Source organism: Passer domesticus, chromosome 2 (assembly GCF_036417665.1).
Source record: "Passer domesticus isolate bPasDom1 chromosome 2, bPasDom1.hap1, whole genome shotgun sequence".
NCBI lineage: Eukaryota > Metazoa > Chordata > Aves > Passeriformes > Passeridae > Passer > Passer domesticus.
Window position 1 is genome coordinate 106,922,688 of NC_087475.1, and position 15,912 is coordinate 106,938,599.

The 15,912-nt window shown below is 37.3% G+C and overlaps 1 protein-coding gene across 1 annotated transcript in view; it reads right to left on the minus strand.

Annotated features, from left to right (window-relative positions):
• MAN1A2 (mannosidase alpha class 1A member 2) overlaps window positions 1–15,912 on the minus strand; it is a 128,935-nt gene that overhangs the window by 90,052 nt on the left and 22,971 nt on the right. The window contains exon 2 of the mRNA XM_064410360.1: window positions 8,315–8,570. Within this exon, the coding sequence (XP_064266430.1) occupies window positions 8,315–8,570 (256 nt within the window). The remainder of the gene's footprint in view (window positions 1–8,314; window positions 8,571–15,912) is intronic.

The window sequence follows — 15,912 nt, forward strand, 5'->3', positions numbered from 1 at the left end:
AATATGCATCATTTTACATTTAGCTGAGAAATAAAAAAAAGAGATTATCACTCAGTCCCATAAGGTTTTTCTGCAATTCTTCACGTTGGCAGCAAAGTTGTCATACCACTACTCACCCATTTTTAAACTCTAAATAATTCATTTGTATAATTTAGAGCATGGATCACCAGCACATGTCCTCTGTGGCTTCCAGCAATATTTATCTGTACTCTCCATTTCCTGCCTTCTAACCAGTTTTTCCAGGCAAACACAGAAACTATCCTCCATCCCATGGCTGCTTAGTTCAACACCTATTAGAGTAAACCTTGCCAAATATTGTTTTTAAACTATGCATCCAACTATCTCTCCCTTGTTCACATGTTTGTTGACTCTTTTGGGGATCTTCTATGGCTTTGGAATAGAGCAGGACATCATACATATCCGTATGCTCCATGATTCTATTCCCTGTTCTGGTTTCTGGCAATCTGCAGTTCATTCAGCAGGCACAGGGTTCTGCAGTGCTCTGGTTTTCCCTTGAATCCCTTTCAAAAACGGATGCCTTGTTAGCCACTATTCCTGTGGTAACAAAGCAGAAAATAAGAATAGATGCCAGCGATGCAAATCAGGAATCCAAACCTCAGAGCAAACTAATTAGAGTGAACTGTAGGGAGTTTCAGGTAGCTCAGTATTGTATGCAGATGGTCTCTGTCCTAATGGAATGCACTGTGACAGGTCACACATCAACTACCAGTAGCTCACTCTGTGTATCAATGAGATCATTACTATCAATACTTGAGAGCTAGCACCATCAGGAAAACTGCATGTTAAAAACACATTGGCATATATTCTATGGAGCTGCTCCAGCAAACAGAGGGGACTACAGGAGAAATTATATAAAGATGACTAACAAGAACATAGTAGAATGCTCTGGCTTTCCAATAGAAGTCTCCATAGCTGAAAACACACCTATTGTCACTTGTATAATAGATTATGTGTAATTTAAAACAGAGATCTCTTCAATCTAGTTGTAATTCATGATTTTTGCTACCAGCACCTCTGTTTCACAGGAATAAATGGCATAAAAAATACAATTTTTTAAAAAAAAATAGTGGTAAGGTCAACTAGATTTCATGGAGTCTTTTGATTTACCCAGTTCTGAAGATAAGAAATTTACCTGGAGTTTTTGCTCATTTTTGTTTGGTGATAATATCAGATAAGTGAAATACTTCTGTATTTCTTTGATTTTAATTTGCATTTATGAGTTTTAAATACTGCAAATGTGCTAATTCATTGTTGAAAGACAAGTTCTTCTCACAATGGTCTGGAAAAAGACATCTTTAATAATGAACACCTTCCTGAATTTTTAACATGCTTCCAATACTGCATGACCACTGGAGAATTCTGTAATTTCCACAACTTGACTAAATTGATTCATTTTTAAAACACCCTCAAACAAAAACTTGCATTCTTCATGAGTAGCACATTTTAAGTAACGAATCAAATCAACATATCCAGGATGTGCAGCAGAAATATTGCAAATGAAGCCACACACTAGGAGTTTTATTTCCATTCTTCTATTCCAGTAAAATAAATACACCAAGCTGCAAAGTTTCTCACAGACATAAATGACTGACAAATGTAAAATGAGTCCTTTATAAAATCATTCCAACAAGCTGGGGCACAGCTTTGTTCAGGGCCACTCCTAACATGCCTGTACTGGCCAAAGTGCCAATTGAACAATATTCATTCCAATATATACATGAAAAACTAGTTTACCAACAGGCTCACTCAAGAAGATTTTATCCTTAATTTACAGATTTCACTAATTCAATAAAATTAAGACAAGCTTTAAAAGAGTGTAGCGAAACTAACTGAAAGCCAACTTACCTGTTCTCAACTTGTCAAATTACCTTGGAAAACCCAGAACACAGAGAACACAGGGAATGCAAATAGTGTGCAAACAAAACCAACTAATAAACAATGTGTGTATACACGTGTTTATACACACACACTTACATATAAAATGTGTGTGTATGGATTTTATACAAACATTCACACTGCAGGGAGTGTTACCTTAAATACTGAAAAAGTTGGGTGATAATTATGTCCTTCAGTTTCAGGAAGAAACTGAAGGAATGCAAGTCAGGAGCAGTTAGCTACAAAATACAATGCAAAACCCTTAACAGGCATAGATTATTACAAACTGATGTTGCAACCAATTAGAAGTCCAAGTAAATTTGACCAAGGAAACAAAGACTAACATGTCAGCAATAATGAAATTGTTCTAAATTGGTTTTAGATTTAAAAAAAAAAAAGTCCCTCAGTCACAGAAGGCAGCCTATTTGGCTAGATCAGAAACACTGCAATTAGAAACAATAAATGAGATTAGCTCTGAAAGTTGTATGAATAGGAACTATGAAACGAGGACTGAGGCAGCATGAAAAGATCTCTGGATGATTAAGTAATTCTTTCTTCTACACAGCTCTTTTCTCAATAAGCACACAAATTAGAACTCAGGTAAAGGGACACTTACTATTTTTAGCCCAGTTTCTTAAAAGAATGAGGCTTATGCAATCTTGCTGTCTGTACATCTATCATTTGACACATACACTGACAGTAGCCTTTTAATCCATTTTCTAATTTCACACTTGATTTTAAAGAGCTGGAGGAACCAGATACTCTACTTTTTGTGTTGAGGAAAAGAAAAAACATCTGTGGCTAGATAAGGCAGACCGACACAAATTGGTACCCTGACTGAGACAAAAGCAGTTATAATTCAATCCTTTATGCATTCAGGGGGCAGCATTTAGCACACCAGTAGCTCTAAAGAAGGCACAGAACACACTGCAATTCATGCAGGAAGGTAAGAGGATATTCACATCAACAAGTGCATGATCAGCAGAGGGTGGTATAATGGGATAAAGGTCAAAAATCCATAGGAAACTGTAAGTTTTGCTGCTTATAAAACAGCCTGTTACTTCCCAACAGTATTAGCAGCCTCTTGAGTATCATCCAGAGGCCATGATGAAAATACATTTTAATCACTTTTCTTCTTGGCACATATCTGTAAGTACTTCTGATATTGCCTCCACTAATATTAAATAAATTAATTTCCTACCTTCCCTTCAAATAGGCAACATATTACAACTCTAATTTTAAAAGAGGATAAATGGAAAGTTTTGCTGAGGGAAGTTCACTGGTAAAAGAACTCAAGTCAGAACATTCCCAGCTTCCCAGACAGACTTGTTCCTCACTTGTGCAAAGCATCCAAACTTAACTCTTTCTACAGGTGTCATATGTCACAAATGAATTTCAAGTTGTGCTAGATGACCTTTAAAGGTCCATTCCAACCCAAACTATTCTATTATTCAATGACCTTTAACTCTGGTGTCTCTACTTCCTGGATGTCCATTTCACAATAACTTTTGTTTAAATGTCTTCTCCACCTTTTTTTTTTAACCAGAAAGCTATGACACACAGGAACAGAGCAGAATTTTGCTGTGTTGAGAAGAGCTTATCAGAAAGACACCACCTTGCCATCCATCTCATTAAAAATAAGAGCTTTTAAACCGCCCAAGCAAGAATGGTACAGCCAGTAGTTTCAGTCACTTAATAACTCTACCTACCTCTGTGGACAGCACACCTCCTTTGAGCTCAATTTTTAAGAAGTGTATTTACAATTAGCACTGTGTAATTACATGACTGCATATCCCAACAAAGACAGAGCAAGAAGCAGAACAGAAGCTCCAGAGAACTCAGATTTCCCAATCTATCCGAAACCTACAACATTATTATTTAGCTCTTAAGCTAAATAATTATTTAGCTCTTATATGTGCACTCATATAACATTCTAGAGAAGCTGTCTTCCAGCTGACAGAATTAGTCAACAAACATCATCCTATTTCAGAATAGCTGACGTTGGAAGGGACCTCTGGAGGGTATCTGGTCCCGCCTCCCTGTTCAAGTAGGGTAATTTTAAACAAGCTTTCCACTCCCAGTCATTTCCAAATAGGGAGACTCCACTATCTCTGTAGGCAACCAGCTCCAGTGCTTGGCCACCCTCAGAATAAACAATGTTTTATGATGTCCAGATGCAGCTTCCTTCCTGTGTTTCAGTGTATGCCCACTACCTCTGTGCCTGCCACTGGGAATCACTGAAAAGACCCTAGCTCTGTCTTGCTTGCATCTTCGCTCCAGGTATTTTGGAAGATTCCCTCTCTTGTCCAGCCCAGCTGCCTCATCCTTTGCGCAGATGAGAGACTCTCCAGTCCCTTAAGCATCTTTGTGGTCTCTCACTGGACCGTCTCCAATAATGCTCCTGTCTCTTTCATACTGGGGAGTCCAGAACTGAACAAAGGACTCAGGTGTGGCCTCACCAGTGCTGAGCACAGAGGAAGGATCACCTGCACAGGATTAGGACCATCACTGGATGAAATACACTATTTAAACAAGTATCCTAAAAAAAGTACAATAATGGAAATTAAGTGCCAAAATTCCAAGTGCTCAAGTAATTTATAGCTAATTTAACTTGGAAACAAAGCCAATGACTTCTAAAAGACAGGATTTGTTCTTAATTTCTCTGCATTAACCACAATGAAAAGACATCTTAAAACCTTACTGTAAAATTATACAAGTTTTTAAAAATCTCTTTTCAATATTTTTCTTCTACACAGAACAAAAAGCCAAAATAGGAATACAAAGCTAAAATGTAGACGCAAGAATAATTTTCAATGTGTTTGTTCTTAAAGTACCAGTTAATTAAATATCACAGCATCTTTTAAAAGCCTGAACAGCAAGCTAATATGCCAGAGAAGTGGTATATAGTGCATATAGCACTTTACCATACCATAAAGCACATATGGTAAGCAAGTGGAAAACCTTTACTTCTCAGTGTTGTCACTGTGCATCTAAAATAATCAGCCAACTCATAAATGCTCCTTATTAAAATAATTAATAGCTTCTTCGAAGAATATAGACAGACTATACAATTTTGTAAATTAAACTTGAGAATACAATGTAAGATTATATATAATTATCAGAACCAATGACACACACAAAAAAAACCCAGTACGATGAAGATTCTGCTCCCAGTTGTATTCCTTGACCTTAAGAAGTTTCCCTCTCTGTGCTCAGCAAACATTCCTATTATATGAAGTTTTCAAATGTTTTGCAAAGCTCTCTTAACAGCATTACAGAAATTCTTTTTTACTTTTATATGCACTTTTTTTCTCAAATCAAAATATGCCTTTTTAAAACACTAAACTACTGCCAAATCACTTCTTATAAAGAGATGTTTAAAAACCAGCCTTCATCAAGTTGCTATTTGGAAAGAAAAACTGGTAATATATTTTCTGCAAAAATAATAGAAACTGGATCCCCATTTGAAAATTTTCCAGCCTTTCTCACAAATATAAAGACTCATGTGTGTTACAAAGAGCCCCCATCATTCCATCCAATTCTATACAGTTTTTCACCATTTGATAGGAGGTGAAATAGGCTGTATAACATCATCAATTTTGTGAATTCGAACAGTCTAAAGCTGTTCTTTGAGAGTGAAGTTCCTCAAATATTTATCAGGACAATTCGCAGTAAACCAAAGCAGGTCAAATGCTTTCTTGAGAACTCCAAGAATTCTGAAGCCAGATATGCAGTCTCCAAAGAGTCAGTAGCTTACTTGGGCTATTTTTCAGGCAATCATAATGCCTTACATGTCAAAAATTATATACACATATTTTTATAGATATCAGTTGTGGAACTACATTAGAGATGATGTCTCCTGGAACTTGTTCATTTTTTCTGCTATGTCTTTCTCTACAAAGACTATTTGTATTAGTCTACACTGGTTGCATAAAACAGCAAGGGAGGATCTCAGTGATGAATGTATTTCAAAATGCACTTCACATCTCTGAAATCGCTGCCATGTCTTTTCTGAGACTTGGGATGCTGTCAAAAACAGGCTTCAGATAAAATATTATTCATTTGACACTATTAATATACGTTTTAATCTCAGCCACATTGTTCCATCAATGGTTCCTCAGCATTACTGTTTATTCATTCTCCCTAGCAGACCTCCCACTGCAGTGTTCTATGCCTTCACACATCTAGCTGTAGAAGTGACAATCTCCTGCCCTGTATGAAACAAAAATTAAGAATTCTGGAGATCACCTGGTAGCTACAGTACTAACATGGCTGAGTCAATGAAGGCAATTCATATAACAAAGAGTTTTCAATCATGCTCCCGTGATCCTGGGCTGTTACAAGCACAGTGTGTGTGAGGGAAAACTGCTCAAGACAAAGGCATTATTATCCTAACTGAAGGACCTAACCACTTAAAACATAGTCCCACAAACACCTATGGTCTGGTAATGAAAAGCTACACTTCAGAAACCATAATAGCAGTCATCAACCAGTTATGCAATAGAAAAACAGCTTGTCAGTGTGACTCACACGTAGGCTGATCATCAAAAAAAGGAGTAAGCCTTTTACAGCATGAGGTGTGTGGCAACTGCAGCTAAGGATCACCACCTGGTGATTCTTACTCACAAACTACCCTGAATTCCTTACACTTCACTCTACCTCCAGGTATAGCAGTTTTACTACTTTTTCATGAGACCAAGAAAATTGCCATTGTGTACTAACCTAGAGTTTGTAATCTCTCAATCTACAATCTGACCGAACAATCTCAGAAATGCAAATACTAATTTTCAACCCCCCCTCCAATTCCAGACATAGTCTATAAGAACTTTAGTTGATTATTTCTTCCAGCTAGTTCTTCACTGTTAGCTGTGCTCAGTAATTCTGCATTACTTGGTAAACTCAGTTTATTCTATCCATTAAATCCATCTCAAAGGTATTTTTCTACAGTAATCTGTAGTGAAAATTAAGAAGTGTTGACAACCATGCCGTTCACTATTCACCCTATAAAAACATTTAGAAAAGCAAAATGCTCTATATATTCTCACTCAAAATGTTTGCAGACAAATTAGTAGAGCCTTTTCAAATCCACAATTCAATGTTGTCCATCAGGAAGCAGCCCTAACCAAACAGGGTCAGGGAGGTCTAATATTCCAGACACAACTTCCTAGGCCAAAGAACTTCTGCAGTAATCACTAAGGCACATCTTCCAGGGAAGGATTTGCCACTTCAGATATCTAGGTTGTGACAGGGCTCTATTTGAAACAACTACTACAAACAGTGATACAGCTCCACACTGCATCACTCATGTATAACAACCAGCTGCTCATTACTTTATAAGAGTGGATTCCATCTATTCATCCTTAATGCTCAAATTAAAATTCCAGATTGGGTGATCTACCACAGAATGGCACATAATTCAGCTGTAACTCCTTCCTATGACAAGGACAGGTATATGACAGATTTCTTTTTGGTTTTATAAGCTAACTAAACTCAGATTACAATTTCAAAGGAGATTTATCTGATGTAAATACTAAGTGGTATTGTCCTGGACATTCTTTAGTAACAGAGTCAGTGTTTGTCTGCATCTGGCCTGAACCATTCCTTCTTTGCTAAACCCATTTTTTTTGCATAAAACTCATCAGAGTGCAGGAAAGAAAAAGAATAATGAGGCTGTAAAATGTTTCTGCCATACTAGTTAGAAGGTCAGGCTAAGAGAAATGTCTGGCAATAGTAATAGGAAATTAGCATTGCCAGGACAAAAAGGGGCAATGAATCTCACAGCCGACCAGTAGTGGAGAGGGTAAGACCACAAACAGTAATTCCCATAGCATAAGTTGCCACAGAACCAAAAGCCGAAACAAAGATCTTAGTTTGTCTCATTTACCTGTAAAACATTCAATCCATTTAAATTTACAAAATTTAAATTTTTAAAACCCATTTAAAATGTATTTTTAAAAGTATGTGATAATTTGGTAATTTTCAAATATTAGCAGCAGGTCCTCTTTTTCCTTATCTTTTCAATCTAATGTTTAACATTCTAAAATTATCCTGTGACACAGTAAGATATCCCATTCTTTGAAAGAAAACTCACAAAGTCATGCCTTACTTTAAAGATGCTCTTATTACCCTTCCATGTGTTAATGACAAACTCACTTTGAATCCATACCACTAAGCTGAAGAAATTCCTTGAAATAATTTTTAAGTTGTTATCCAGTGAAATATTGATACTCCAACAGCAGGAAAAAAAACATGCAATAATGCTCATACTCATTACTACTTGTCTACTTTCAGTTTACTACATGATTTGTAGGTCTGTTTTTCTTTCTTAACATAAATCACAGCTACTAAAGTTATTCAGTATATAAATACCTGCTGTCAGACACAAGAACAGGTAGGACCACATCATCATCATCTTTACCTCTTTAATTTTGTTCCTCTTCTCTCGGATATCCAGGTCTGCTGGTTCTCCGCTGTTTATCCCTATCAGGTTTGGTAAAGGAACAGGGGGCAGTGGCTTGCTGTCTTTCTTCTTCAATTCTTGCACTACTTTGTTCTTTTCTGTCTGAATCTCAGCTTGAATCTCATCCCGTGATTTCTTCAATTTCTCCTTAGCTTCTTCCAGAGCCTTTTCATGATCTGCTCGGATCTTATTTCTCAGACGTTCCTCTTCTTCTCTAGAGACACAAATGCCAGTCAGCATCTCATTACTAAAAACATATTGCTTACAAACAAACTGCAGCTTCAACAGAAGCCACATCCTAGCCTGGTTTTCTCTAAGCCATTCTAATGATTCAGACAAGTTTATTGATTTATGTTAGTACACAATCCTACACTATTTTTGCCAGGAGCCCCAAAAGAACACTACACACGTCCACCACACTATTGTAGAAAAATTTATCACAGGAATTTTTTAGATTGTCTTCGCACCTTTGCTTGTCCACTCAAGAATTTAGAGAGTTGTACTTCACCTACAGGATGTGTGCAGAGGCTCATCTAGCAATAATTCTTTTTTTTTTTTTTTAAGAAATCCGAAGGGCTCTTTTTCACTTTCTCCACAATAAATAAATTGTACACAACTTGACATGATCTGAAGTAACCACTACAAAAAAAAAAACCACGGCCATTTCATTTACTAACAACCCCCACCACAGCATGTTTTCCCTTCAATTCACAACTCATTGCTACAATCAGTACAGTCCTTAAACCATCAGTCCTAAAAGCAGAATTAATTATAAAGCCATTCAGGAGCATAAGAGCTTTTAATAAAACATAATTTTGAAATTCACTTTCAACAAGACCAACATCATCTTGATTTTAAGCAGTATTTTACAGTGTGATCTTTAATGATCAGTTAAGCTTTAAGATTTGCACATAGAATACAGAGTACTGTTCTAAAGCTTGGCTTAAAGAGGTTATTCTAAAAACAGACAAAAATGGCCCATTCCAGTCCTAAAATATTTCAAGGCATAAGAAAGACACACATCAGACTCTCAATATAGCACCACCTTTTCAAGCTTCTTTAAAAAACAGAGTTGCTCAATGACTAACATAAGCCAAAAAAAGTTGTAGGCATTTAAAACAAGCATTAGGTAAAAAAAATGCAGTTACACAAAGAGTACTTTATTAGCTCTTACATTTTTCCAAAGTGCTATTAGGTTTGCATTTAAAATAAATTATAGCAGCATTATTACCTTCAATATATCAGTACTAGGAATACAAAGCAACATTTTAATAGATGCACTGAAGTTCTTCAGCCACTTTTCTCAATATGATTCACACCACATCCATATTTCTTCCAAATAATAAAAAAATAAAGGACTGAGCTGCTCAGTTTGACTGTCAAATCCAAGATTATTAATACTGTCTAATGGTATCAGTGCCTCTCTCCCTTAACTGAGAAGCAAAGAAAAAACTTGCAAAGCAGCAAAACACTATTCTAAAAAGAGAAAACAAGTAACATCATCTAGGATAACTTTTACTCTGACCCACTTTTATGAGAAAATAACTTCCTTGTATTCCTGCAAAAGCTACTCACACTCTGTCGTGGCAGCAATATCATGCTCAAATAGCAATAACAAAAACAGACCAAAATTTCTAGCACTTGGAAGATTTGAAGCTTTGGAAAGCTTTCCCAGCACTAGCAGAGGGCTCTGCGTAAGATGCAACTAGAGAGAATGAGAATGAGCTTGCCAGAACAAGACATCATTCCCACAGTCATGTTCTCCCCAAGAGACAGCATGATGTAAAGGAGCCAAAGGGGTGCTTGACAGAGAATGAGAAATCTGAAATGTTACTAGTCAAAATACTTCAGTGTGGGAATAATGTATTTTGCAGGTACATTTCCCATATTCAAAATTCAGTATCTGTAGGCAAGTGACAGTCTTTACTTTCTGACTAAATTCACTAACATTTTGTGGATAGACATTGAAATTCTTTTTGCAAAGGATCAACCATCCTGGAAATAACTGCATTTTTATGAGGGAAAAGGTAACAGTGTAGCTCAGACCTTAATAAAAAGCTGGTCAATGAATATTTGCATTACCCTAATTGCTTTATTGATAAATAGAAATATGTTTGGTAAAGCACATGGTTAACTTGGAAGTGCCTAAATACAATCCCCCATGTGAAAAAGAATTATCAAGTTTGAGTAGTTACAGTGAGGCTGATTCACTGAAATGAGTCACTGCCAATGTGGTTTGTGCACCTTCACAACTTTGCACCATCAATAAAAAGTGCCAAGAAGATTTTGCTTTTACTTTTTTTTCAGTTCCAGGTGCTGTATGCAACAACCATAATATAAGCTCCATCACTCTACAAACTTCATCTGTTTCTAGATTTAAACTGCATGAAACAGACATAAATTGGAAAATAAGTTTTGAACCCACATCTGTCTACACTGCAGGAACTACTGTATAAACATACAATAGCTGTTCATTTCCAGAGTACTATAATCCAATTAGAGTCATTAAGAAAGTTTGAATGGCACAGTCTACTTTCCTTCAGTCACTCACAATAAACAGACTCAATAGAGATGAAAAATCCCAATACTAACTGTATGATCAGCTCAAAGCTTTTCTTCCAGGAAGTGACATTTTGAGATAAACAAACAGTAAGATGAAGAGAAAGGTCAACAGGTATTTGAGGGGGTTTACAGGAGATAGCACAAGAGCTTCTTCTGCAGACACATATTCTCTGTGCAATTACCAATGATGGACAGCATGAGCTACATGACACCTCATATTCTCCGTGCCAGCTGAAGACATTTTTAAATATATTCAAGTATAAGACCCTGACAGAAGAAAAATCACACCCCTAAATAACAATACCACATGTTTCTTCTGAGCTCTTAAGCAACAAGAATTAAGTGAAAATACAGAATAAAGTTAAGAGAATGAGAAGACTGATTATGTGTGAGCAGCTGACACCCCCTCAAGTCACCAAGCTCCCTGGCCAGCAGAGGAAAGAGTAAGCAACAACTTAATACATGCAGAGAGCACTATATTAAAATACTTGGATACCTCAGAAGGATCAATCTAAAAATATAAGATTGGAGAGAATCCCAGCATAAACACGTATACCAAAACCTGTCAAACTGTTTCCGTATCCCACCCCCGCTCCCAAGCAACATAAGTAAGCTCTTAAAATTTAAAGTATTTTGAGTAAATCTTCAAAACCTTATCTAAGGGAAAGCTACTTTCTTCTAGTCATCCCTAAAGCTTATTCAAGAGTCTCAAGAGATGTTCAAGTACCATGAAACAACAGCAATAGCTACTTTAAAACAAGCAATGTTATTAAAATAACCTGTGATTAGGCTGTTTTTGCCAAGAAGAACCATAAATAGATCTGATAATTAGAATCTGAAACTAGAAACAGGTGCAAGTTTTTTAAACAATCACTGCTATGAGCTATTGCAGCTGTCTATGCAGGAACACTGTATGCTCTCAAAGTGTCCACAAGCTGCCCAAATATCATTCAGAAAAACCACAAATTATAACGCTTGACACCCAAATCACCAACTGGAACTTAATGTGCTTTAATTATGCACACAGTAGCAAGTCTTCTGAACAGCTACCAAGCCTCACTTGTCAAGACAATGACTTTTAACAAAAGTCTTTTCTATCTGCTCTGACACAACAGGCTCTTTAGAAAGCAAACTACAAAAAAAAAAAAGCTCTACAAATTCGTTCAAATTTCTTTGTGCGATTCAAGATTTAAAAAACAGATATAAAAATTAGAACAGAGTCAAGAAAAGCAAGCAGGCCACCAGCAACTGTTCTTGCCACTAAAAAGTAGGCCATTGGCTTACTATACAGAAAGGACACACAGTTTATTATTATTTGGATTTTCAGCAGATGGATAGACAACTGTTAGAGGACATAAATATTTGTGTAAGCCTATCATTCAGAAATAACCTCCTGTGTGGAAACAGCGAACTTTTACCCTTTGGTCACGCTTGATCTTCAACCAGAGGCTACTTTCAGAGACAGTCAAACAAAAAAACAGGCACTAATTAAAACAAAAAAGTTTGAGAGTCAGCACCTAAAAAGCATTTCACACACTAACTGCAAGACTTTACTCCAGTCTTTCAGCACACACAGTTTTATAATATCCCCACGTATCACAACCCCACTACCTTCTCTCAGTATATGGTAAATATATATTCATGGCATACAAGAGGCATGGAGATACATCTACTGCCCCTCACATGATTGGAGTCTGAAAGAGGAAGAACTGGAAGAACAGAGCAGTTGTGCTGGATTTTGTTCTTGCTGGATCACCCTTCCTGTATGGATGGCTGCATTTCTCTCTACTGTCAAGCATGTAAAGAAAAAGGGGCTTGATTTTTTTTTTCTAATGTTTGGTTTTCATCATTATCATCCTGCAAAAGTGGTCACTTTCTCCCAAATTGCTGTGCTGCTCTGAGACATCAGAAGTAGGCTCATGAAGGAGTATCAGAGTTGTACTGTGACTGTGACAGCTGAAGAGGGAAGATCCACCATTAACAGGGAGGCTTCTACTTAGGAAGACTTTTCTCTTTCAAGGCCAGTTAAGGTTATATTTATTAGACTGATTTTTTTTTTTTCTTCAGGTAATGGACTGAGTCAGAGATCACTGGTTAGAAAGGAATATTTTTGTTGGAAAAAAAATGAATCCTACAGGCATGGAGGTAACTTAGGTGTATCAAAAATACTGTCAAAGTATTGATTATAAAGATTTTCCAAACACACTAAGAATCTTATTCATGTTTTCAACCAAATGTTTTGTCCCCAATTCATCTGACAGTGTTTACCCAAAGCACTGTTTCTAAATATATTTTCACCTTTGTTTATAACAACCTTGCAGACAGACGTGGCCTAAAACTCTAGCACAAGTAGAGTAATTAGATGATAACTTAGTAGGAAAAAGTTTTTCTCATTTAAAAAAATTACTAAGTCAAACTGTCCTTTGTCACTGTTCTAAACTAGTTTAAGAACATTATGCTTTTAGTTATCTGCAAGCATCCTACCCTGCTCACTGTTTTACTTCAAACAGCAATATCTACATGTGCTCTATACACACACTATACAGTTACTTGTGCATCTATGTGGTGGTCTGGGAATGAAATGCTGAAATGCAGAATATTCCTCAATTAAACCCTTCTTCCCCAAGGGAGTTAATAACAGTTCATTATGACATCAAAAGAGAACATATCTAATACCCTTTGAAAAACTATTGTTGAACAACTTTTCCATATACAGAAAACCTGTGGAAAGGAATCTGGGAATCCTGGTCAATGTTAAGTTGAATCTGAGTCAGCAGTGCCCTGGCAGCCAGAAGGGCCAACATTGCATCAGGCACAGGAGGGCAAGGGAGGAGATTGTCCCGCTGTGCTCTGCACTGGGGCAGCCTCACCTCCAGTGCTGAGGACAGTTTTGGGTGCTACAAGAAAGACACTGAGTTATTAGAGAGTGTCCAAAGGAGAACCATCCTCTGATGGTCAATGGTCTGGAGAAGAAGCTGCATGAGGAGCAGCTGAGGTCACTTGGTCTGTTCAGCCTGGAGAGGGGGAGACTGAGGGGAGAGCTCATTGCAGGCTGCAACCTTCTCATGAGGGGAACAGGAGGGGCAGGCACTGATCTCCTCTGTGGTGACAGTGACAGGACCTGAGGAAATGGCCTGAAGCTGTATCAGGGGAGGTTTAGGATGGATATTAGAAAAGGTTCTTCACCCAGAGGGTGGCTGGGCACTGGAACAGCTCATCAGAGAAGTGGTCACAGCACCAAGCCTGACAGAGTTCAGGAAGCATTCGGACAACACTCTCAGGCACACAGTCTCTTGGGATTGTCCCCTCAGTACCAGGAGTGGACTCAGTGATCCTTGTGGGTCCTTTCCAACTCAAAATAATCTATGATTCTGTGATTTATTGCCCAGAAAATTACCCCAAAACCCAGATTCCTTGAGTGGTTTCTTTTAAACAAAGATGACAGAATTTATTTCTAGCAAGTGGTTAGATTTACACAACATGAGACAGAATCCTTATTCAACTCCTATCCCTTTCTATCTAGTTTTAGATTTTTTTCCCCTTGCTGTGACACTTCCTCTTGACCTCCTTCATCTTTCTACTTCCTACCTTCCTTTACTATTATTTGCACCAACTTAGGCTTCACTAGCTTCCTTCCTTGGTCTTCACCAGGGGCATGGCCACCACTCTGGATGCCAGCTCCTCCTCACTGTAATCATTCGACTCACTTGGACAATGCTAGAGAGAAGAGAGAATTCATTGACACAGGCAGTCTCCTTGAATCCTAAATACTCCCACAAAGTCTACATAGACCGTCTCCATATAAAATTTCCTTCCACGCCTCTGCAAGAAATTATGCCCCTAATTGATCTTGTTTGCAGCCCAAATCTCAGACCAAGAATCTGGGCTTTCAGCCACCTTCATCACTGCCTTCAAGACTTCTCATCTCCATGATGGAAGCTCACAGATCCTGTTTCAGATCTGATCTTGTGTTTAAACCAAAACCTTAGCCCCTGACACTTCTTTGTAGATAGCTGGGTGTCACCTTCAAGGCAAATAAACTGTAACTTAACTTTTAATCTTCCTTCCATATCTTTTGTTTAGCAGTGGAAACTTTGCCATTGTCTGGATTGCCAGTGTCTGGGCATTCTTCCCATTTTCTAGAATCTGACTACACCTAATTTATCTGCTTAGTTGCCAAGTACTTTAAATTCAGTCTTTCTTAACACAAACCATTAGAAGCTCTCAGAACTTGATTGTGCTCCTTTCATCCAGCAATTCCACCAGGAAGACAAGCCACTTAACTACTGACATCCTTAGACTGCCTTTCTGTATTTTTTTCCCCTACAACTGTAATTTATTATATGCATTTTTTTAGAAACACCTAAAAAAACCATGTCTATTTCCTCAAGTCCAGTATGTTAAATTCAGCAAATTTTCTATGCTAGTCATTAGAGGCCTTCTGCTTGTTACTCCTTTACTGTCTCTCTAATTGTTTTCCTTTGTTTTTTACTTTACGTATGGGCCTTGGAAACAGCTCTAGAATGAGGACAAGCAAAATCCTGAGGGAAGTATATTTAGAGAGAATTTCAGAAACAGAGATTGAATGGGCACACAGAACTTGCAGAAGGGAGTGCAGAGCTGAAGCACATCCCTTATGCATGAAGTCCTCTACAAAATGAAAAGGCACTGAGTATTCCGTGGTATCTTGTATAGTGTTTTGGAATATAGCCAGGACCATCATGAATCTTCATATGCTAATAATTTATTAATTAAGAATGTTAACATAAAAGACAATTCATAGGCTTTCTTTACAACCATAATAAAAAGAATAAAACATACCTTCCAGTAAAGAACAAATGTGGAACATGTACAGCCTTTGAAGGAAGAAGGAAAAAAAAAAAAAAAAGATATGCAGGTAAGGGATCATCCTTTGGGAATTACTTTCTTCCTATGTTATGAATATTTACATGAACAGAATTGGTAAAACTTATTTTGAGAATCTGTCAAGTGGT